Raw genomic sequence first — 25,304 nt, forward strand, 5'->3', positions numbered from 1 at the left:
GATGCTGTGACTGTCAGGAGTGCTGGTAGAATGACTGACTGTTATATCAGAAAGACCTCTCTATAATTTGCAGAATATACTCCCTAAAGCATCACTAAAACCCTTGGAAAATTCAAAAATTCGATTTACCCAGTTACCACAAACTGCCAAGCCTGCCTCTCAGAGCTGGCACATCAACCATCCATTATAGGCCCTGTTTGATATTTTTATCACAGTGGGTTGGCACACCAAGCAGGATATGTTACAGACAGCTGATGGGCTATCTCTGACAGCTAAAATTAACCTGAAGGAATCTGCTAAATACAAATCACAAGATAAGATAGAAGCCAGGAAATTTCAACATTGGTGCAGCGATGCTGGAGCATGGCAACAGTGAGGTGGGGGTTCTCTGTTAGGTGCAATGTTTGAGGGTGTCACCGTGAGCCAGGACCACTATGAGGTGCAGTGGGGCAGAGTCACTGTGAGATGTAGTGATGGGCTGGTTACTCTGAGGCACAGTGTGGGAGGGATGACTGTGAGGTGGATGGGGTCACTGTGAGGTGCACTTAACATGAGGGCTCAGTCAAAGTGGGCATGTGTTCAGGAACAGGTTTCAGGTACAGAAAATGTGTGCAGATCATGGGAGTAAAGAGAGAAGGTTCAGTGGTAACCTATTGTGTGTATTGCAGTTGAAAGGAGTGGTGCTTGAGAGCCATTGAAGGAAGGGAGTAAGTGGTGGAGCAAATTTCAGAAGTGAATAACACCATTTCTAGAAGCTGGTGCTAAAATTGTAAAAAAGCCAAAATGTGATTCCTCAAAGTGGGAGGACACCTAAAGTGCCATGAACAGTCTTGGGCCCCTTATCTAAAGAAAGATATACTGACATTGAAAGCAGTCCAGAGAAGGTTCACTAGGTTGATCCTAGGTATGGAGGGAATTTCTTCAGTGGAGAATTTATTAGGTTGTGCCTGTACACATTGGAGTTTAGAAAAATAAGACATTACCGTGTTGAAACATAGAAGATTTTTAAGAGGGGAGGAAGGGCTAGCTGTGAATGTGATTTCTCTCTGTAGGAGAGTCCAGGATCAGAGAACATAATCTCAGAGTAAGGAATCATCCAACTAAAACAAATGAGGAGAAATTTCTTCTCTCAGAAGGTCGTGAAACTGTGCAATTATCTACTAAAGAGACCGGGTTTTTAATATTATTCAAAGTTGGGATTAACAGATCTTTAACAAGTAAGGGTTATCAGAAAAAGGCCAGAAAATTGTATTGATTATCAGATCAATCATGATTTCACTTATTGGCAGAGCAGATCTGATGTGCTGACTGGCCGCCTTCTGCTCCTGTATCTGTAGTCTTGTCGATTATTTTGGGTGGATGAAAATTGGCTGACTTAGAGATACTGTGTTAGCAAGAGTTAAATGGTTGTGAGCCCTGATTGGGTGTGTTCTCATCTGTGTAGTCATCCTCAGACTCAGTGGCATTGGTGCCTGCAACATGGGTGTCTCAACTGATTTCGGAGCATGGTTGAAAGAAGCATAGCTTCTGCTGATCAAGGGAGGGCCTTCCATCTCTTGTGGGGTAATTTGGAGATACTGGGCCGTGCATCTGTCAGAAGATCAAAATGATTGTGAGAGCCCATTGCTGAAACTAGCAAGGTTCCTCATGAACTCCTGAGACGTGAGAGAACTGTGGGATGCTCACGGATGATAAGACAGTGCTGCGGATTTACAGGAGAGTTACAGGGGATACCTCTGCACAGGGTGTATGATATGCTGGAGAGTCCATGATAGGTAGTCAAGCCTGATAAGAGGGTGGAGGAAATGATCTGAGGGCAAGGCAAAGGTGTTGGTCTGAGGTTGAAGTAGGGGTGACGGTGGGAAACTTGATAATAGGGGAGGTAGCCGGTAGAGCCATAGCTGTGTCAATGAGAGGTGATCTTGGCAGTCACCCTCCAGGATGGGATGATGGGGTAGATAGAGCCTAAAGTTCCCTGATCTTGGTATTGAGAGATTCTCCCTGGAGAGAAATACCTCTGGACAAGAGGGAGGGCTTCAAATCAATGTTAATGGATTGTTCCCTGCAGTTTGTCCATAAACTACTTCGGACAGGTATAATGAAGCACCAAGGCAACAAGGCCTCTGCTAGTCATGGTGCTGAGTGGGGAACTACTACGTGGCAACCCAGGAGCTACCACATAAATCTGCAGAGAGACTGGGAACAGGAAATCAGAGGGAAGATAATGTCCAGAACATAGACAAGGAGCAGAGGGAAGTGAATGTCAAGGGCAACAGAAGGTGTCATGTTTTGCCATGCCCTCCATGTACTGGCTGCTCCAATCTGTTGTTGAAAGTCATTGCAGCAACAAACCTCTTCACTGGTAACTCTTTCCAAGAACTCACTAAGGATGTGTGTGGAGAATCACAAGCTGCCACACTCAAATGCTCCCTGTTTATAGAGCACCTGAGCCAGACTGCCAGTGCCGTAGGATTTCTGTTTGCAAAGGGCATTTAGATGGAGGTGGCGCTGAGTCCTGTTAGGATCAACCAGCAGCATTCATCCTCACTTCGGTGTGTTGCTGGCATCGGAGTTCACAGATGCTGCCTGGAGTTGAAGTTGTAGGATACTCCATTGTTACTGCCAGTGGGTACCATTAATGTTCTATCCATAGGCCCCTATCATCCAGAACTAATCAGGAATGAGTTACTATGACCTCAGATGCACCCTACTGTTGCAGGAATTAGCAACAAAATAAAATGCAAAAACATATTTGGAAATGGAATTGAATATAGATTTTCTGGTGTATGTTAAATCTGTCCAGCGATTAAACGCAGATGCCACCTCTGTGTCTTTGGAATTACTTTGCCTTTCTTTTCCTAGCAGTGTGACTCAGTGCAGCTCCAATATCCAAAGCTGATTTGGAGGCAACCTGCAGACTACTAAGGTTTATCCTCTGTGATGGCTTTGGCCTCTTGTGGTCTGAGGCCTAGAGAGTTTTCGCCTGCACAGGTACTGATGCACTTCCCTCAGCCTGAATGGCTGGAGGTGATGGGGCCACTCATGGAGAGGACCTGGAAAGGCAGGGCCCCCATGAAGCATCCTGGGATGAACTCAACAGGGTGGTTTCTGGAACGCCTGATGGCACCTCCATGATCCTTTGCAAGGGGCACTCTAGATGGACTTTGAGCTTTCACCTCCCCCCCCCCCTCCCCCCTCACCTAGCCATTACTGGCTAATGTGATGGAGGTACAATTCAAGTGCATATCTGGCAACCATCATGTCTTCTGCTGGATTTGGGTCTGAAAGGCAGTTACCATCCTTCCCATTGGAGGCTTGCATGTTAGGACCTACACAACAGACACAATTTGGACAGACTCCTTCAGCTTTGGCTCAAGTCTGCACAGGGACTCTGGCAACTCTGCTAGATGTTCCTTCCTCCGGTTCTACATCGCCATCAGTTCTCCTATTCAAAGATGGCATGGGTTCTTTTTCCAAAGATATGACTGCTATCCCTGCTTCAAATGAGAGAGCTGGAGTGATGCTCTGAGCTCACAGGAGATGAATACCTTTCTGTCTGTCGTTTCAATGTTGGCCCTGCTCATTGATCTCATGAGATAACAACATGAACAATCCCACACCTCATTATTTGACTCAGCTGATCCCTGTAGCCACTTGTCTTACTCCGAGTGGAAGTGTTCCTGATCTGCAGTCCGTTACCGATAACCACCCCACAGATATTAACAATTCTGCCTATCCGTCACGAGACACACTTTGAACTGATGGTATTTCTAAAGGCCAGTGCAAACATCGTTTAGCTTAAGGTTATCTGATATTTATTTCAGTACTGCTAAAGAAGTTGAGCGGACAGTAAAAAATCATGGGGCGATTCCTGCAACAGTCGGCATCGTGAAAGGAAGGATTCATGTTGGATTATCAGACAATGACCTGCAGTATCTGGCAGAAAGCAAGGAAACACTCAAGGTATCTCGGAGAGATCTACCCTACATCCTCAGCAAGGTAAGACTGAGAAGATCAAAGCCAGTTTTTCCATTGCAAATATAAATGTTTGAATATTTGTACACTACATGATTTGAGTTTTGAATGAATCACTAAGGGTGGCCATTGGAGTAGTCCATTTCAACATATGACAAGGTTTCATTTTACTTTGTCATTTTATTCTGTTTTTTCTGTTCTCCCTGTTCCTTATGAATGCAGTTTGGTTTTCTGCTGAATTGTGAGGTGAACTTTCCTCCCAAATTTCTTTTTGTGTTGGTCACCTTGGACACTCTAGCTGCAGCTGGTCTTCCTTTCCTCCTTACCTCTGTGCGTAAACAACCTTCTCTTACAAGGTTTCCCATTGTTCAGTTATGCATTTATTTGCCAGTCTTTGACTGCAGTCTATCTGGGCCAGATTCCATTTCTCATTGAGTTTTGACAAATTTGATTTTCCCTTGTCTTTTTCCATAGCTGCTTTAAATCTAATCACACAATAGTGTTTTTCTTTCCCAGATGTTCTCCATTGAAACATACTCCACTCATCTTCAGTTTATTTCCCAGAATCAGAACCATCCCTGTTGGGACTAACAACCTCTACCCCCTTCTTCATTGTTACAAAATGGTCAGGCTGCTTATCTGACGTTTACTGGAATGAGCAGAAGTTCTCTCCAAATAAATACTGGGAACATTAAAGCCATTGTTTTTGATCCCTGTTTCAAACTTTGTTCCTGTCCCTGGCAGGCAGTGATGAAACCTTGGTTCCATACTTGACTCAAAGTTGAGCTCCTGATCGCATACCTGCACATCACAAAGACTGAATATTGTACCTCTGTAATGTATTGATTCTGCATATCCCAACTAATTTCCTGCTGAAATCTTCATTTGTGCCGTTGTAACTTTAGGATATTACTGGCCAGTCTCCTGCATTCAACCCCCTGTAAATTTGATATCATCCAAAACTGTTGCCTTTGTCCTTATTTGTCTTGAGTCTCATTCCCCAGTCACATCTGTACACGTTGATTTGGCTTACTTTTAAAATTCTCATCCTTGTTTTCAAATGTCTCCATGGTACCACTTTCCCTATCTGTAATGTCTTTCAGGCCCATAATCATCTAAGTCTGGCCTCTTGAGCATCTTCAGTTTCAATTACTGTAACTATTTCTTCAGTTGACAAGTACATAAATTTTGGAATTTCCTCCCTCGACCTTTTCAACTCTCTACCTCTCATTCTCCTTTAAGTGCTACTTGAGACCTACCTGTCTGAACAAGCTGAGATAACAAGGTGTAGAGCTGGATGAACACAGTAGGCCAAGCAGCATCAGAGCAGGAAAACTGATGTTTTGGGCCTAGACCCTTCAGCTTTCCTGCTCCTCTGATGCTGCTTGGCCTGCTGTGTTCATCCAGCTCTACACCTTGTTGTCTCAGATTCTCCAGCATCTGCAGTTCCTACTATCTCTGAACAATGTTTTGGTCATCTGCCATCTCTATTGTTGTAAATGGCTTGATGTTAGTTAGCTGGTTTTGTTAGCTTCTTGGGGTTTTTTATTGCATTAAAGTTGCTAAATCATGTTTCTAATACATATTGATCAACAAGGTTCTCTTGTACACATTTTGGGACTTTTCCCCTCCCTTTGCCCCTTTACATCGTTGTTTACTCAATCTATAGTAGGATAATCGCAGTCTCCCATATTATTAGTGTAACTTGTTGCAATATCATTCCTCTACCTCCCTACTGCTATTTTATCGCCTAACGGCCTATTGTTTAAGACAAACAGTAAAGTAGCTTTTTTTTCTTAATTTAACCAAATCAGTTCTCTCTTTGAACATTCAAGTTTGTCATCCCTTTCTGTTATACTCCAGAAGCCAGGTGCTGAAGGATAGAACTAGGGCCCAAGTTTTACACATTTTTTACCTGAACATTGAATCAAGGAAACATATATGACAAATATGTACTCTTCCAACAACCACAGTTCTAGCCTGTTCCTTTATGAAGCATATGTGAATCACCAGTTAATGCCAATCAGCCACAACATTACAAAGATACTTGGTATTCATTATTGCTTGGAAGACTTGGGTTTTGAGAATTGTGGCAAAATGGATTTACTTCAAGATTTGCGGACATACCTGAGGTGTTTTCTTTAAAAGAGGTCACTTGTGAACATGGAAATTTGTTTAACAAGGCTTCCTGTTTCACCTCCTTTATAGAATCATACAGTACACAAGAGTGCCTCACCCTATCAAGTCTGTACCATCAACTAGGCCATAATATTGAATGTTCTAACATTTCAAGTGTGCATCCCAGTACTTTCTTAAAGGTTGTGAGGTTACCAGCCTCGACCAGCTTCCCAGGCTGTGCATTCCAGACTCCCACTGTCTTCTGAATGAAAGATGTTTTTCTCATATCCGCTCTAAACCTCTTACCTTTCACCTTAACATTACATCCCCCATATTACTGACTCTTTGACTAAGGAAAATAACTGCTTTCAATTCTTGTCCATTCCCGTCCGTACCCAGCATAATCTTTATGCACCTCTGTTGGTTTCCCCACAACCTGGGTTGCACAGTGGCTCAGTGGTTACCACTGGTGCCTCACAGCAACAGAAAACTGCGTTCGACTCTAGCCTTGAGTGACTGACGACATAGAGTTTGCACGTTCTCCCCAGGTTTATGTGGTATTCTGCTGGGTTTCCTCTCACAGTTCAAATACGTGCAGGTTGGATGGATTGGCTGTGCTACTTTGCCCTGTTGTGTCCAGGCATGAGCAGGCAGAATTGGACTAGTTATGATAAATGTAGGGTTACAGGGATAGGAAGGGTCTGGGTTTGGGTGGGATGCTTGACAGAGGGGGGTACAGAATTGATGGGGTGAATGGCCTCTTTCCCCTCTGTTGGGATTCTATGATTGTCTGCTCCAAAGAAAACCAACCCGAGTTTATCCAGCCTCTCCTCATAGGTAAATTGTTCCATTCCTGTTAATATCCTGGTGAATCTCCTCAGCTCCCCCTCCAGTACAATTGCATCCTTCCTATGGTGCATCGACCAGACTGCACACAGTACACCAGCTGTAACACAGCCAAAGTCCTGTGCACCTCCAACATTACCTCCCTGCTGTTATAATCTGTGCCTCGACTAATAAAAACGAGTGTCACATTCACCTCCTGAACTACTCTGTTAACCTGTCCTGCCACCTTCTGTGATTTGTGGACAAATATCTTAAGATCCCTGTGTTCCTTTTGAGTTCCCTAGTTTACGGCCATTTGTTGAGTACTACCTTGTTTCTTTTTCCAAAGTGCATCAAGACACTCTTATCAGGATATAATTCCATCAGCCACCGATCCACCGACCTAACCAATCTGTTTATAGCCTACGGTAACCTAAGACCACCACCTTCGCTGTCAACTATCCAGTTCAGTTCAGAACAAGCTGAAACAAAAGGGTGTTTGCGAAGAAGCAGCTACTAAGCCAATCCACCTCAGCTCTAAAAGGAAACATTTCTTTTTGAGTTTGAGGCATACCTTTTTCTTTATTTTGAATGAGTAATTAAAAGCACGCCTCAACATTGTTTCTGAAGTTTTGTTGAGGAAATACAACCATACATGATTAATGATTTGACAATGTGCAAGAATATCAGAGCAATAGTTTTTGGAACATTTGGAACATGGCTTTTAAGAACTGGTTTTCTGAAAACAAGAAACACTTCAGCTAATATCTGAAGAAATCTACTTTTTCCCCATTATTTTCTTCCTGTGGGGAGAGTTGGGCGTGTGTATGCATGTAGCCACCTATGTTTTCTGGATGAGGATAACCATTTGTAAGTTTATATTGCCTGTCAATGTTAACTAAGTACTGTATTTTTATTAGATAAGTTTTGTTTCAATAAGACACTTCATCGACCAGATGACTTAATAAACTAAATTATAACTTCTTATTTATATCCTGAAATTGATAAGGTACTTAATTGAACTGGAAAAAGTACTCTGAAACCTATTATTCCACAGGGCACAAAGTAACAGTTGTAATGAATTAATGTACACTGAGTAAATTCCTTCTTTCTTTTATATTACAATTAGCATTAATACTTACAAACAAAATTTCAGAACAAAATAAAGCAAAAGTCACTACATCTGAATAAAGGATTACAGTGGTAGATGTCCTTCCTCTAGATTTCTTTTCTATAAAGCAACCAGCTGATGATTTAAATCCATCCATTTAATTTTACAAGTAGCTCACAAAGTTCCCATTGCACTTAGGTATGAGGAAAACACAGACAAAAGTACTAAAATATTTTTATTGACCAAGATTTTACTAAGATGTGTGTAAGTTTTGCCAGAATTGCCAAACATGTCAGGTAGTGGGAAAACCAACCCTTAATTAAATCTGCACCCTTAATTCTAACATTAGCTTTTAAAACACCATTTATAAAGTTGTAAGTAGAATTTGTAGAATTTAACAACATTTCCTAAGGCAGTACCTTTGGAATATCACAGCAGAAGTGGTAGTGGAAAAGTTGATTTGAATTTTCACAAGATATGGATTACATAAGGGAAATAATCAGATCAAGGTTGAAATTTTATTTCACACATATCCAAAGAATTTATGAGTAGTTTGCAAATAAAACAATTCATGTTTTCAGCTTATCATCTGCAATCACAAGGAACATTGGAAAGACGACATCAACCTTTAAAGACCGTGAATAGAGTCTATGGGTCAAGTATATCCCAATGATGGGTAAAGGAAATTTCTTAATACTGTTGGCCATTATGGATGCACCTAATTAATCCACAGGATTCCATCCTTTTGAACTGATGTGTGGCCATGAAGTGAGAAAATCTCCTATTAATTAAATAGAAATTTAAAAACCAAAACTCATACACTAAATGTGCCATGTTTTCAGGAAAAATTACCCAAAGCAGGTACCTTGGCCAAAAGGTACTTGAAAATCATTTAACGAACAATGAAAGCTATGACAAAAAGAAATGTCAAAGTTTAAAATTTTGTCACTGAAGACAATGTGTTAGAATTGGTACCTGCTTCCAGTGAACCAAAGAAACTCATTGATGTGAATTATGTAATGAGTACACAGCCAGGAGGAAATACCAGTGGGTGTGCCATGTTTCTATGTTAAAACAACACTACGATAGGAGAAATATCAGGATAAAACTCTAATTACAGCAGTGGGAAAAAGTAGGGAGTTAAATAAAAACAGCAGCTATATCAGAATTCAAAAAATACCAGTTCATCTTCCAGTATTTATATTGGATAATATTGAAGCACTTTAAACATTAGATGTAATCTAATGCTGTCTTCCAGAAAACTGTTGAGATGACTTACAAAAGCAATTATAGATTTGTAAACCACTTTTGTGTAAATAGACCAGGAAAACATCTTTGGACGCATGATGTTAATATAAGGGATGTGTCCTCACAAAGGAACATTCCCTCTACCAACAAAGTTGGCCCAAGTTAGGGATGAACTTGTGTAACCTCAGAAAGACCTTAACAATGTAACGTACCATTTGCAGTGAAAAATGCAACACAACTTCTCAGCAACGATCCAAAAAGGTCATTTACAGTGCCGTGTGCATTAACGATTTTGGTTGTGCTCAACCAAACATGTCTGTACAATAGACCATGGACAATAGGTGCAGGAGTAGGTCATTAGGCCCTTCAAGCCAGCACCACCATTCATTATGATCATGGCTGATCATCCACAATCAGTATCCTGTTCCTGCCTTATCCCCATAAGCCTTGATTCCACTATCTTTAAGAGCTCTATCCATCTCTTTCTTGAAAGTATCCAGAGAGATGGCCTCCACTGCCTTCTGGGGCAGAGCATTCCATATATCCACCACTCTCTGGGTGAAGAAATTTTTCCTCAACTCTGTTCTAAATGGCCTACCCCTTATTTTTAAACTGTGTCCTCTGGTTCTGGACTCACCCATCAGCGGAAACATGCTTCCTGCCTCCAGAGTGTCCAATCCCTTAATGATCTTATATGTCTCAATCAGATCCCCTCTCATCCTTCTAAACTCAAGAGTATACAAGCCTAGTCGCTCTAATCTTTCAACATATGATAGTCCCGCCATTCCGGGAATTGACCTCATGAACCTACGCTGCACTCCCTCAATAGCAAGAATGTCCTTCCTCAAATTTGGAGACCAAACTGCACACAATACTCCAGGTGCGGTCTCACCAGGGCCCTGTACAGCTGCAAAAGGATCTCTTTGCTCCTATACTCAATTCCTCTTGCTATGAAGGTCAGCATGCCATTAGCTTTCTTCACTGCCTGCTGTACCTGCATGCTTGCTTTCATTGACTGATGTACAAGAACATTTAGATCTCATTGTACTTCCCCTTTACCTAACTTGACTCCATTGAGATAGTAATCTGCCTTCCTGTTCTTGCCACCAAAGTGGATAACCACACATTTATCCACATTAAACCGCATCTGCCATGCATCTGTCCACTCACCTAGCCTGTCCAAGTCACCCTGTATTCTAATAACATCCTCCTCACATTTCACACTGCCACCCAGCTTTGTGTCATCAGCAAATTTGCTAATATTATTTTTAATGCCTTCGTCTATATCATGAATGTATATTGTAAACAGCTGTGGTCCCAGCACCGAACCTTGTGGTACCCCACTGGTCACCGCCTGCTATTCCAAAAGGGACCCGTTTATCACTACTCTTTGCTTCCTGTCAGCCGACCAATTTTCAATCCAAGCCAGTATTTTGCCCCCATTACCATGTGCCCTAATTTTGTTCACCAATATCCTATGCGGGACTTTATCAGAAGCTTTCTGAAAGTCCAGGTACACTACATCCACTGGTTCTCCCTTGTCCATCTTCATAGATACATCCTCAAAATATTCCAGAAGATTAGTCAAGCACGATTTCCCCTTCATAAATCCATGCTGACTCTGACCTATCCTGTTGCTGCTATCCAATTGGTTGTAATTTCATCTTTTATAATTGACTCCAGCATCTTTCCCACCACTGAAGTCAGGCTAACCGGTCTATAATTTCCTGTTTTCTCTCTCCCTCCTTTCTTGAAAAGTGGGTCAACATTAGCCACCCTCCAATCTGTAGGAACTGATCCTGAATATATAGAACGTTGGAAAATGATTACCAATGTGTCCACGATTTCTAGAGCCACCTCCTTAAGTACCCTGGGATGCAGACCATCAGGTCCCGGGGACTTATCTGCCTTCAGACCTAACAGTCTATCCAACACCATTTCCTGCCTAATATAAATTCCCTTTAGTTAGCCCATTACCCTAGGTCCTTCAGCCACTATTACATCTGGGATATTGCTTGTGTCTTCCCTAGTGAAGACAGATCCGAAGTACCTATTCAACTCATCTGCCATTTCCTTGTTCCCCATAATAAATTCACCCATTTCTGACTTCAAGGGCCCAATTTTAGTCTTAACCATTTTTTTTTCTTTTCACATACCTAAAAAAGCTTTTACTATCCTCCTTTATATTTTGGCCAGTTTTCCTTCATAGCTCATTTTTTCTCTGTGTATTGCCTTTTAGTTATCCGCTGTTGCTCTTTAAAAGCTTCCCAGTCCTCCGGCTTCCCACTCATCTTTGCTATGTTATACTTCTTCTCTTTTATCTTTATACAGTCCTTAACTTCCCTCGTCAGCCACGGCCGCCCCCGCCTCCCCTTAGGATCTTTCTTCCTCTTTGGTATGAACTGATCCTGCACCTTCTGCACTATATCCAGAAATACCTGCCATTGTTGTTCCACTGCCATCCCTGCTGGGGTATTGTACCACTGAACTTTGGCCAGCTCCTCCCTCATAGCTCCATAGTTCCCTTTGTTCAACTGCAATACTGACACTTCCGATTCTCCCTTCTCCCTCTCAAACTGCAGATTAAAACTTATCATATTATGGTCACTACCTCCTAATGGCTCCTTTACTTTGAGGTCCCTGATCAAATCCGGTTCGTTGCACAACACCAGATCCTGAATTGCCTCCTCCCTGGTAGGCTCCAGTACCAGCTGTTTACGAATCCATCTCAGAGGCATTCCACAAACTCCCTTTCTTGGGGTCCTGTACCATCCTGATTCTCCCAGTCTACCCGCAGGTTGAAATCTTCCATAATAACTGTAGTGATACCTTTGGGACAGGTCAATTTCAACTCCTGATTCAACTTACACCCTACCTCCTGACTACTGATTGGGGGCCTGTAGATAACTCCCATTAGGGTCTTTCTACCCTTAGAATTGCTCAGTTCTATCCATACTGACTCTACATCTCCTGATTCTATGTCCCCCCTCGCAACATAATTCCTCACCAACAGGGCCACCCCTTCCCCTCTGCCCGTCAGTCTGTCCTTTCGATAGCACGTATAGCCTTGAATATTCATTTCCCAGGCCCTGACCACTTGAAACCACGTCACAGTTAACCCCACAACATCATACTTGCCAATTTCCAACTGACCCTCAAGCTCATCCACCGTATTTCTTATGCTTCATGCATTCATATATAATATTTTTAATTTGTTATTCCCCTCACCCTTCCTGTCAATCCCTATTTCACTTGGCCATACTGTACGATCCCTTCTTGAGTTTTCTGCTCCATTGATTCTGTTGTCTTTCTTAACTTCTCTTATTCTCACTTTCCCTTTAATTTGATCCTTAAATTTCCAGTTTGTCTCCTCCCCCCCATTACTTAGTTTAAACACACCTGTGTTGCAGTGGCAAACCTGCCTGCCAGATGCTGGTCCCCCACCTATTAAGATCCTCTTGTACAATTTACCCTTACCCCAAAACATACCCCAGTGATCCAAGAATTTAAATCCTTGCTTCTGGCACCAGTTCCCCAGCCACACGTTCAAGCCCATTATCTCCCTGATCCTGCCTTCTCCAGCCCGAGGAACTGGAAGCAAACCGGAGATAACCACCCTGGAAGTCCTGCTTTTCAACCTTTTTCCGAGTTCTCTGAAGTCCCACTGTAGAATGCCCCTCCTTTTCTTCCCGACGTCATTAGTGCCGACATGCACCACCATTTCTGGTTCTTCACCTTCGTCCTTGAGGATTCCCTGCACTCTATCAGTGACGTCCTGGATCCTGGCACCAGGAAGGCAACCACCATCCTCAAATCCCGCCTGATGCCGCAGAAACCCCTTTCAGTCCCTCTCACAATGGAGTCCCCTAAGCAAGTGAATTGACAAGTTTGACTTTCAAAAGCAGTAGGACTAACAGAATGCAGATGCGTGCAAGGTCTTCTGATTTTTGTGTGAACAAATAGTATTAACTGGTGGTATTGTGCAAGTCTATCAGGGATATAAACCAATTCTGCTATATAAAAGGGAGCCGATAGAAAAAGCAATTTATGAGCGAGTACAACCGTTGCACCTTTTGATAGTGTTTTACAGTCCAACTTGTATTTATTGCAGTCACACCATTATTTTTTTCCCCGTGAAGAGCTCATTGAAATCTGCAGATCATGATGACTGTGCTTATTTTAAATAGGTGAATGGGGAGTTTGCATCCAGCAATAAAATTCCTCTGGGTTTCCAATGGGCATAAGCAATTAAATATCTGATTTCTGTTGAAGCAACAAAAAACAACATCGCCCCAGTCACTAAAATATATTTCAACTTGGGTTATATTAGCCCACTGCTGAAAGTGTCTGGCTTTTTGCATGTCCTGTCTATTTTCCTCTTCCCTTTGGTTGGATTGTTGTGGTCTAGTCTTGGATACAGTGCGGTACCGTCCTGTATTTTCCCATCTTTCTTGATTAGTTGAAAGATTGCTATGCTTCATTCTCAAGAGAGGTTTGATATGTGAGGGTTTTGGGAGGCCAGTAGATTTCAGATACCTCTGCAATGGAAGGATGTAATGGTGCTATATAGCACTTTAAAGAAAATTAACTCCTCACAGTATAAAACAGTGGTGTGTTTGCGGTGACAAGCTGGCCTGTAAAACAGTTGCATAAGGCGCAAAGGTTGTACTGTCCCTTATGAATTGATGTTTTTTATAGGGTCCCTTTTCTTTGCAGTGGAATTGTTTTTATATCACTGATAAACTTGTGTGACACCAGCAGTTCATTCTATTTTTTCAGATTTAAAATGGAGTATCTACCCTCTGAATCATTCAGGTTGGCGACTGTACCCACACACAGTAAAAAAAACCTGGCAGAGTGTGGTGCAATCAATGATCTTGCATGAAAATAACATCCCTTTTTTGCTTTTCTACTTTTGTACTTGTTGATTTGCAATAAAAAAAAACGCAGTTGTACAGTTATTTTCCTTGCTACGTGCTTGACTTTTGGTGGCTTGGTTCAGTTTGGTGAATACAGTGGAAAGGGAGTTTGTCACAGAAATGAGCAGTTAACATCACTGTGAAACCACCACCTGTGTGTAACCTTTGCTTTAAATGAGTGGAAATATCTTAAAAATGTGTTGAACCATTTGTCAATTACATTGGAGTGCAGTAGTCATTTGATCTAAAAACAAATTCAAAAGATCTTCATACTTGTAATGTGTGTGCTTAATTTTTAAAGTTTCTTTCAAAGATAAAACTGAAGAATTTGCAGCAATCTTCAGCCACCAGTACCAAGTGGATGATCCATCTCAGCCTCCTCCAGTGGTCCCCAATATCTCTAGTGCCAGTCTTCAGCCAATTTGTTTCACTCCATGTGATATCAAGAAATGGTTGGCGATACTGAATATTACAAGATCTATTGGCCCTGACGACAGTACTGAAGCCTTGTGCTCCAGAACTTGCACTCTCCTCGCCAAGCTGTTCAAATACAGTTACAAAACTGGCATCTACCCCTCAATGTGGAAGATTGTCCAGGTATGTTCTGTTCACACAAAGCAGGACAAATCTAAACCAACCAGTTGCTGCCCCATCTGTCTATTCTTGATCATCAGTAAAGTGATGGAAGGTGTCATCAACAGTACTACCAAGCAGCACCTGCTCAGCAGCAACTTGATCAGTGATGCCTAGTTTGGGTTCCTCCAGATCCAGCTAGTGTCTGACCTCATTACAGCCTTGATCCAAACATAGACAAAAGAGCTGAATACCAGAGGTGAAGTGAGGTGAAAGTGTCAGTCCTTGACATCAAGTCTGCATTTGACTGAATATGGCATCAACAGTGCAGGCAAAACTGAAATCAGTGGGTATCGGACGGCAAAATCTATGATGCATGGACTCAGACCTGGCACATGGGAAGATGGCTGTTTGTTGTTGGAGGTCAACCATCTCAGCCTTTACAGGATTTCCTAGGGGTGGTGTCCTAGGTCCAGCTATCTTCAGTCGCTTCATCAATGATCTTTTCTTCATCATAAGGTCAGAAGTGGAGATGTGTAATCATCAACAAACAGTGTTTAATACCAGTCCTCAGACACTAAAGCAGTCCATATCCAAATGCAACAGGGTCTGGACAATATCCAGACTTGGGTTGACAAGTGACAATTAACATTCACTGCTCACAAATACCAATCAATGAACATTTCCAATAAAAGACATTCTGACCACCATCCCTTGACATTCAATGTTAATACCATCACTGAATGATTACTATTAACATTCTGGAAGTTACCATTGACCAGAAACACTACTGGACTCACAATATAAACATAGTGGCTACAAGAGCAGGTCGAGGCTAGGAACAATGCAGCAACTAACTCCCCTCCTGACTCCCCAGAGCCTATCCACCATCTACGAAGCTCAAGTCAGGAGTGTGATGGGATACTCCTCACTTGGCTGGAAGAATGCAGTTCCAATAACATTCAGGAAGCTTGACATCATCCAAGACAACGCAGTCTGTTTGATTGGTATGACATGTACACCATCCATTCCCTTCACCACTGATGCTCAATAGCAGCAGTGTGTACTGCAGATGCACTGCAGAAATTCACCGAAGGTCGTTAGTACCTTCTGAACCCACAATCACTTCCAACTAGAAGGACAAGGGCAGTAGACACATGGGAACACCACTCTCTGTAATTCACCATCCTGAAATGGAATTATGTTGCTGTTCCTTCCCTGGCACTGGGTCAAAGGCTTGGGATTCCCTCCCTTAGGGCATTGTGGGTCAACCTACAGCACATGGACTGCAGTGGTTCAAGAAGACAGCTCACCACCACCTTCTCAAGGGCAACTAGGGACAGGTAATAAATGATGACCAGCCAATGATGCCCACATCCCAGGAACAAATTAAGAACAACCCACAAGCTCTGTCACCTAAAAGTACAAGGGCTGCAAATGCACGGGAGTACTACCACTAACAAGTTCCCCTCCACGACATACACCATTCCAACTTGTAACCACATCACTATTCTTCACTGTCATGGAGTCAAAATCCTGGTGCTCTCGCTTTCTCAGCAATGTGGGTCTACCTATGCCACAAAGAGTGTAGTCATTCAAGAAGGCAGCTCACCACCACCAATTATACACAGGTGGCAAATGTACAAATCATCCTGGCGGTTTGGCACCTTCTGGTGGATATGTAGAATATCCATCAGGGAGATTAACACTTGAAATGTAAATAAAAGGTCTAGTTCCTTCTTTTGATCACCTAAGAATGGGAATTTAAGAATGTAGTTATTCATTTGTTTTCATGTTTATTATGCCTTAAAGCTTTAATATCTAATCTTAGTACTTTGTCCCTGATCACTGGTTTTGCAATTGCTCAGTTTGATCTGTACTTATAACATTAGCTTTCCGTGAAGACCTAGTACAATTAACATTGCTTGAAATAAAAGAACACGCAGCAAATTGCCAAACCTAGGAAATATCATTCAAGGTATCAGCTGTTTGTTTAGTTTCTATATTTTCCTTCTGTATCTGTTACAGTTGTTCAGTTTCAGAAACACCTCTGGAATCAAGCAAAAAAGAATTTTGAACAAAACGTGGTCATATTTATTAGTCAGATAATTTGGATTTATCAGCTCTTCAGCCCATTCCTGATTTGCCCCTTGACTACTTGTACAGTTGTGATTTATGCAGTCTTATAGATTTAAAATTTATGTCAGTCCTTTTCCTATGTTCTGGTCTTGTGGCTGAAGCATCTTGGACAAAACATGCTCTGCCCACAAGACCAGAGATAAACGTAAGTATTTCACCTAAATGTGGGATCCGTATGTTTAAAAATAGCAACAGATCTTTCTAAACCGTACTTGAGCATTCATGTTCTCATTTCCTTCTGAAGGTACGTAAACTCCAGACCAGCTATTGTCCATTTGCCAATGTGAACATTGTTCTGAATTAGCTGTTAGTCTGCAGCCCTAAATTTGTCTCATTTCCTGGTGAAACATTCCTGCTACCAACTTTGACTTTGATTTGCTTTGATGTTGATTTTTTTTTCTCCCCTGCTGGTCTTGCTGCTCCTGATTTGGTTCCCGAATATCCTTTTAAGGGAGGAAGCTGCCGTCATTACCTGGTCTGGCCTGCATGTACTCCAGACCAACAGCAATGTGGTTGACTCTTAACTGCCCTCTGGGCAAATAGCTGCCTGGCCAGTGACGCCCACATGCTATGAATGAATTAAAAATAAGGATTCTGTTAGTGATGCTGGAAACTTGTGTTATCACTGCACATATTTTGTGGAGCCAATTGGAACTGAGTGGACCTGCAGCATTACCTGCTTCGCCTTGTGACTTGGATCAATGAGTTCAATATTAACAACTCTAAAGCTTTTTAATAAACTGTTGAAAGATAATTCTTAAGATAGTTTGGCTTGGTCAGCACATGCTGTGAGTAATTGATTGGTTTAAGTTTGCTTTGGTTTCAGCAAAAGATTAAATTAAATATACATTCCAGAGTATTGTGTGCGGTGATGCCAATATTGAAGCTTTGCTCCAGCAAGGTATCATATCTTACTTACATGCTTTGCAAAGTGTAGCAATATGTTGTTTAGGCATAGTAATGTTGATATTGTTTGTTTTCTATCAGGGCCTATCTGGTGGCACCACCGTTTCAGCTACTATGATGGTAGCACACAGAGTTGGAATTCCATTGTTTGTGACAGGAGGTATTGGAGGAGTACATCGTGATGGACAAAACTGTAAGAAATATGTAGATCTGCTTCAAATATCCCAAGGTCATACTCAGCAAGATCTTCAAAATATCATAAAGCAAATTTAATTGCTCTGCAAATAAACTGTGTAGATATGATAAGATCCAACCTAGGTCAGAGGAGAAAGAAAATATTACAAGGAGCTTAACCAATGAGAAATGTAGAGGAGAGGAGCAGGAGTAGGCTATTTGACTCCTCAAGTCGGTTGGGTTTTCAATATGATTGTGGCCTATCACCCAGCTCAATCCCCTAATCTACCTTCCCTTTATATCTGTTGATCACTTTAGCCACAACAGCTATGTCTGTCTCCTCCTTGAAAACACATCATGACTTCAGCCACTTTCCACAGGTCCACCACTCTCCAGGTGAAGAAGTTTCTCCTCATTCTCAGTCCTGAAAGGCTCACCCTTTATCCTTAAATTACAACCCCTGGCTCTGAACTCCCCACTGTCAGGAACATCCTTCCTGCATCTAACCTATCTAGTTCAGTTAGCACGTTATAGGTTGCTAAAATTCCCTCTCATTCTTAACTCCAATGAATACAATCCTGATCAACTCAATTTATCCTCATAACGTCAGCCCTGCCATCCCAGAAAACAATTTGGTAAAGATTTGCTGCACTCCCTTTATAGTGAGAATATCCTGCCTCCAATAAGGAGACCAAAACTGTGCACAATATTCCAGCTGTGCCCTCACCAATGCCCTGTATAATTGCAGCAAGGCATCCTTGTTCCCATACTCAAATCCACTTACAAATGAAAGTCAACATAATTTGCCTTCTTTACAGCCTGCTGCATTTGTGCACTTACTTTGAGCGATTAGTGCACAAGGAAATGGCAGTTAAAATACAAATGCGTTTACTCTAGGAGTTAACAGTTTAGATACCCTCAATTTGGGAGATGCTGTTACATAGGAAGAAACATAAGAGCAGATATATGCTGGTAGCTCCCTGAAATTGCTCTGCCATTTTAAATCAACTGTCTGAGCACCGTATTCTGCATGATCCTAATATCCCTTGACGTCATTTGAAACAACACGCCAGTAAGTCTTTCCTTTCAAGTTAATTAATGAGTGAACTTGTGGGGTAAAGATTTCCAAAGATTCACCACCCTCTAAGTGAAGATGTTCCTCGTCATCCTCATCCTAAATGGCTTGCCTTTTTATTCCAAGGTTTTCCTCCTTGGTTCCAGATCCCACAGCCAGGAGAAACATGATTTCTACATGTCTACCCTTTTTAGGAACTTTGCAAGTTCTATAAAATCTCTCATTTTGCTAAATTTCAGGCCCAGTCATTCTCAGTCTCTCCTCATTGGACAGTCCAACCAATCTGGTGGACCTCTCTCTGTGACAACGATCTGTCCTAAAGCAAGAGGACCAGTACTGCATGCAGAACTCCAGGGCTTGTCTTGCCAGTGTTATATGTAATTGAAGCAAGGCTCTTTGCTCCATTACACAAATCCTTTTGCAGTAAAGGCTAAAAAAAAATTGCTTTCCAAATTGATTGCTGCACCTGCAAATTCACCTTCAGTGGCTTATAAAGAAGGGCATTTAGGCTCTGATGAATGTCAACACTTGCCAACCTTCTATCATTCAAGGAATACTTTGCACCTTCTGTTCCTCTTCCCAAGGTGAGAACCTCACACAGACCCACATTATGTTCCATCTGCCCCTGAATTTTCTTTGTATCTCCCTCATAATTCATGTTCCCACTGAGTTTTGTGTAATCATCAAAGTTGCCACCACCCCCGATTCAAATCATTTATACATGTGTTGTTAAAACCTGAGCTCCAAGCACTGGCCCTAGAATTACCTGACTGGTGGCAGCTTGCTAAGCTGAGAACAAACCAGTTATTCCTACTGCCTGCCTGTTAACTCTCCTCAATCCATGTTGATATGTTGCTCTCAATTCCTTGAGCTTTAATTTTCTTCACTGACTTCCTGTGTGAACGTTATAAAAAAAACCTTCCAAAATCCAAATACACCACCACTGCCATCCCCCCTTATTAACTCAGCTAGAAACATTCTCATAAAAAATATTAGGCTTATCAAAATGATTCCCCTTCATAAATCCATGATGATTCTGTCTAATCAGACAATTGATGTCAGATAGATATTGAGAAATTAAGATAAAAGGTCTGTAATTTCATGGTTTCTCTCTCTCCTTTCTTAAACAATTTTGTTATATTTTCAACCCTCCAACCTGCAGATACCATTACAGAATTAATTGAATTCTGAAAGATTATTACTAATCCATCCACTATCTCTGTAGACATTGCTTTCAGCCCTCTGGGATGAAAGTCTTTGGGTTCTGGAGATTTGTCAACTTTTACTCTCACTAATTTCTCCTTTTTATTTACTAATGCTGAACTTTATTTTCGGTTTCATACACTCACCAGAACCTTGGATCTTAGTTATTTCAGGAAGCCCTCTTGTCATCCTCCATGAAGACAGTTATTGTGTTTATCATTGACAGCCATACAAAAGACATGAATTTAGTTTCTCTGCCATTTCCTACTATGAACATAGAAATTAGGTTTGGGATAAAAGTTCAGCACAACATCCTGGGCCAAAGGGCCTGTACTATGCTGTACTGTTCTATATTCTAACTCTCCTGCCTCTGTCTGTATAAACCTGAGTATGACTCTGCAAATCATTTCTTTTCTTACTTGCCTACAGGAACGTTTCCAACACATTTTTGAATTTCTTGCTATTTTACATTCATTTTCTAATCTCCTCATTGATTTCTTGGTCCTTCTTTTGCTGAATTCTAAAATTCTCCCAATCCTTAGTCTTATGTTTATGTGACAGATTTCTAAGTTGTCTCTTTTGATGCAGTAATATCTTTAACTTGCCTTTTAGCCATGGTTCTTTTGCTTTACCTATGGGGATTTTTTTCTCAAAGGAATACCTTTTCATTCTTTAAATAGTAGCCATTGCCAAGTATCATCAAACCTTTTAATGTGTTTTTCCAATCCACTGCAGCTAAATTCTTCCTTATAGCATCATAATTGCCTTTGTTTGAATTTAGGGCCTTAGTTTCAGTTTGATCTACATCTTTTTCAAATATAATGGAAATTCTATCAGACAATGGAACAAGATAATTCATTTATCCTTCCTCATCCCAAATATTAGATCTAAAATAGCCTGGGCTCTAATTGCTTAATATATTGCTCCAGAAAATTACATTAAACCTATTGCAAGAGTTCTTCCTCCACAGCGCAGGTGTCAGTTTGATTTAGATTACATGTATATGGGATATTTGCATTTCCGTTTCTATGCGCATCTCTCATTTCCAGATTTAGACTCTGTCCTCCAAAAATACTACTGTTTAAAGGCTTGTAAACAACACTTAGGAATTTTGGCTGCCTTTGCTGATTTTTTGCTACATCCAAAAATATTCTATATTTTATTCTTTCAATTGTAAGAGCAGACCTCCAAATACATTGATCCCATCCTTTATGATCACCTCTACCCCACCTCCTTTTCCATTTTGCCTATCCTTCCTAAATGCTGAATATCCTTTTAATATTCAGTTTCCAGTGTGCTGGATAGAGTGCTTTTGATCATGCCTTCTCAACACTCTTCAATAATTTGACCCAGGTTAATTCAAGGAACAGTTTCTGCTGTTTTCCACTTTCATGAGTAGCTTTTCTACTTTCCCTGCTTGTGTTTTATATCTATCTGAATGCCCTCTGGCTTTTGCTACATACTGTTATGAACTATTGCTCTCTGCAATATCCAAATGGAAAATCCAGGGATCACTGTAACACATGCCTGAGATTCCTAGATAATTTGCCTGCCTGGCTGCCTGGTTTTAGAATAGAGGCAGGCCACTTTGTTAAGTGTGCCATCTCTGTAGTTCTCAGCTTTACAAATGCACCACAGTAACTTCAGCTGCCACTTGAGTTCTAAAACCTTGAACTGATGTTTTTTTTCTGGCTGGAGACCCCTTCCACTTGAGATTGTTTTGACCACATGGAGTGCTAACATGGCACAGCATTGGTATTCCATGAAGCTGAACTGCCCTGTTGTGCCTTAAATTTATTTTCAGATTACCTATTTACATTAGAGACTAGAGTTTAGGGACACACTTAATCCAGGAAAGGGTGTTTCCATTTGAATATCTCATTCCAGGAGAAGGTATTTCGGTGTGGATCCTCCCAATCTGGGAGAGCATGACATTACAGATAATCTCTATCCAGATACAGAGGAACAAAAAGAGAATGTTGGATACCGAAATAGATCGGGGACATGGGATTATGTCGTTACTCATGTTGGGAATAAGCACCCACATTAAGTACAACTTTAAGTACATTTAAGTCGTCACTGGACAGGCATATGGGTGTACATGGAATAGTGTAGGTTAGATGGGCTTCAGATCGGTATGACAGGTCGCCACAACATCGAAGGCCAAAGGGCCTGTACTGTGCTGTAATGTTCTATGTTCTATGAACTGATTGGGAGCAATGTACCATCAATTGACCACTCAAGGTACAACTGCACTTCCAGAAATGTTACTGAGTTTCTGGCTTAAAACACCTTTAGGCAGCATGTGTGTGTAAGGAAGCAGCTATTGTATGTTAAATATTTTTAAGATTAATATATCTTTTTAAACATTTTTCCATGAGATGTGCAGCAGGAGTGTTGGAGTAAATGCTCCTAGCCTGATATGATATTTTTAAAAAACGTTTACAGCAATGGACATAAGCGCAGATCTGACTGAACTGGGACGCACTCCTGTTACAGTGGTTTCAGCAGGAGTCAAATCCATCCTGGACATTGGACGAACATTGGAATATTTGGTAATTATGGCTCATAGGTTGTCATTTGTACAGAAATATTATCCCTTCACAGCTGTCTTAGTCTGATTGATGAACCTGTTTTTCATCCTTTGTGAAATATATTTGGTTCATTCTCAAATTGATTTAGAAAAAGTGTAAATCTACATTGGAAACAACGAATAACTTAACATGCATTAGAATTTTAGAGCAACCTCCGTCAAAGCTGGTATTGGAACTTGAATTTATGCTCGTGCAATATATGGGTTGGTGCATGTTGTTGGATCTTTTAGATGAGAAGGCTTTATTTTGGTCTGGATTTGGAGTACATAATACAGGAAGCAATTTAGAAACAAAACAATGATTATTTGTATTGCATATCTAACATTAATTGGCCAGCAAACTATTACTGGCTTTTGATCTGATTCCATGCAACACAAAGTAGGGTTCAGCACTTATTGAAGTAAAGTTTTCACTAAGTTATGTAGCACCATCACACTAACGTTGATACAAAATAGAAATATGAATGGATCAATTCCTCATTTGTTCCAAGCCGTTGTGTACAAATAAGTTAGAGCTCCTTAAACACATTGCTGGACCTGTAGTGTCATGGGCTATAAGGTTAGTGACTCTCTCTTCAACTAACTTGCCTTTTTTATAACCATCTGGACAGGTAGCAAGTGGCCACTTTGTTCTCATTTGTCCCTCTTGCATTATTCAAATGCCTTTCTCCCTTTCTCACATTCATGAATATTTTGTCCCCCTTTTCATTTTCCTCTGATCCACATTTCTCCCTCTTTCCTTTACGTTCTGTGCTAACATATGAACAACATCGAATGATACCCAGCCTCATTGAAATAGCTCTATAAGTGATACAAGATGAAAATGATGTCTCAGCAGTGTTTTATTACTTGATAAATTGAACATTCTTCTGGTTGCTATAGGAGACGCATGGGGTTTGTGTGGCCACATTTGGAAAGACACGTGACTTCCCAGCATTCTTTGTTCCGAAAAGTGGTTTTCAATCTCCTTGCAATGTCGCTGATGAAGAGGAAGCAGCCCAACTTATTGGTCAGTTCTAACTGCTTAATTTTTCCTTTGATTACAGTGTAATAGATGGCATCTTGTAAATAATTCTTGTATATCTGTACTTCACCCACTGGTTTCAGAGCTCCATATACAGGGGGTCAAGAAATGCCATAACTTTGAGGCACTGATTACAACAGTTTCACATTGTTGTTCCAGATCAGAATTGTTTAATCTCTCAAGTAAGTGCATCTCACAATGAACCGTATAAAAGAAAAATTTGTTTTGTATTTGCTTCTGCTGTCCTCCACCAATGGAGTAATGCCTGACTTCAGTCCAAGCTATCATAAGAAATCAGTGTAAATTGAATGGAAATGGTTTGGGAGGAAGCAGGATGACTAGGCCTCGGGTTGAACAAAGCATACGTTAACCAACTGTGCTTAGGTTGGGAAATGAATGTAGCCATAGAACATTTTAGCCTGAGCTGTACTCAAGTTTGTTAAAGTTAATGTAAATTTGATTTTAACCATTGTTGCCTTATGACAGTGTGTTAGTGACATCAAGCAATTCATAGAAACTCTACAGATTAGAAGCAGGCCATTCAGCCCATTCAAGTCACACTGTCTGTCTGAAGAGCATTCCACCCAGACCAACCCCACTATCCTATCCCTGTAACCCTGCATTTTCCATGACTAACCCAACTTCCCTGGACACTGCAGGCAATTTAGCATGGCCAATCCACCAAACCTGCACATGTTTGGACTGTAGGAGGAAACTGGAGCACAAGGCAGAAACCCACGCAGACACAGGGAGAATTTGCAAGTTCCACACAGACAGTTTCCCAAGGCTGGGATCGAACCTGGGTGCCCAGCACTGTGAGGCAGCAGTGCTAACCGCTGAGCTGATTAGATATAATCTGTTTTTAAATACAGTGAAAGGGAACCATCTCAGAAGAACTGACAGTAATATCAACAAATGGAATGATCTTAATCTGAATCAAATGTTCAAATGGCTATTTACAGATGAAAGATTTAACAGAGTTTCAAGAGCCAGCCATAGCTTTACTGCCATGGTGGTGGGGTCACTAGAAGTGACTGGATAATAAAGTGTAAGTATTTGTTGTTTAATTTTAATAGCCTCTGCCCATAGATTTGGCCATGACAGTGGTGTGTTGATCGCTGTCCCTATTCCAGAGGAGCAGGCAGCATCAAGCCTGATTATCAACAACGCAATCCAGCAGGCTGTGGAAGAAGCAAGGTATGAAACACAAGAATAACACGTTGGTAATAAATCTACCAAGTGGTGTTGTTTTGAGAGTGATGTGCATGGGGATTTCTCCCATTTAATCTGTTTAGAAAACACCGTGGGAACACCTGAAAACAGGATTAAGGAGTGCTCCTTCTATTTATCATTTACATTAGGCATGAATTTGCAGCAAGCAATTATGAAGTTCATCTGCTAAGTTTCGTCTTTCTGTATCG

At 41.2% G+C, this 25,304-nt stretch overlaps 1 protein-coding gene across 1 annotated transcript in view; it reads left to right on the forward strand.

Annotated features, from left to right (window-relative positions):
• Nucleotides 1–25,304, forward strand: part of zgc:136858 (uncharacterized protein LOC678543 homolog) — an 88,460-nt gene that overhangs the window by 2,253 nt on the left and 60,903 nt on the right. The window contains 5 exon segments of the mRNA XM_059652239.1: nt 3,825–3,999; nt 17,896–18,007; nt 22,715–22,821; nt 23,742–23,868; nt 24,960–25,080. Of these exon segments, the coding sequence (XP_059508222.1) occupies nt 3,825–3,999; nt 17,896–18,007; nt 22,715–22,821; nt 23,742–23,868; nt 24,960–25,080 (642 nt within the window).

Source organism: Stegostoma tigrinum, chromosome 18, assembly GCF_030684315.1.
Source record: "Stegostoma tigrinum isolate sSteTig4 chromosome 18, sSteTig4.hap1, whole genome shotgun sequence".
In the NCBI taxonomy this organism is placed as follows: Eukaryota; Metazoa; Chordata; class Chondrichthyes; order Orectolobiformes; family Stegostomatidae; genus Stegostoma; species Stegostoma tigrinum.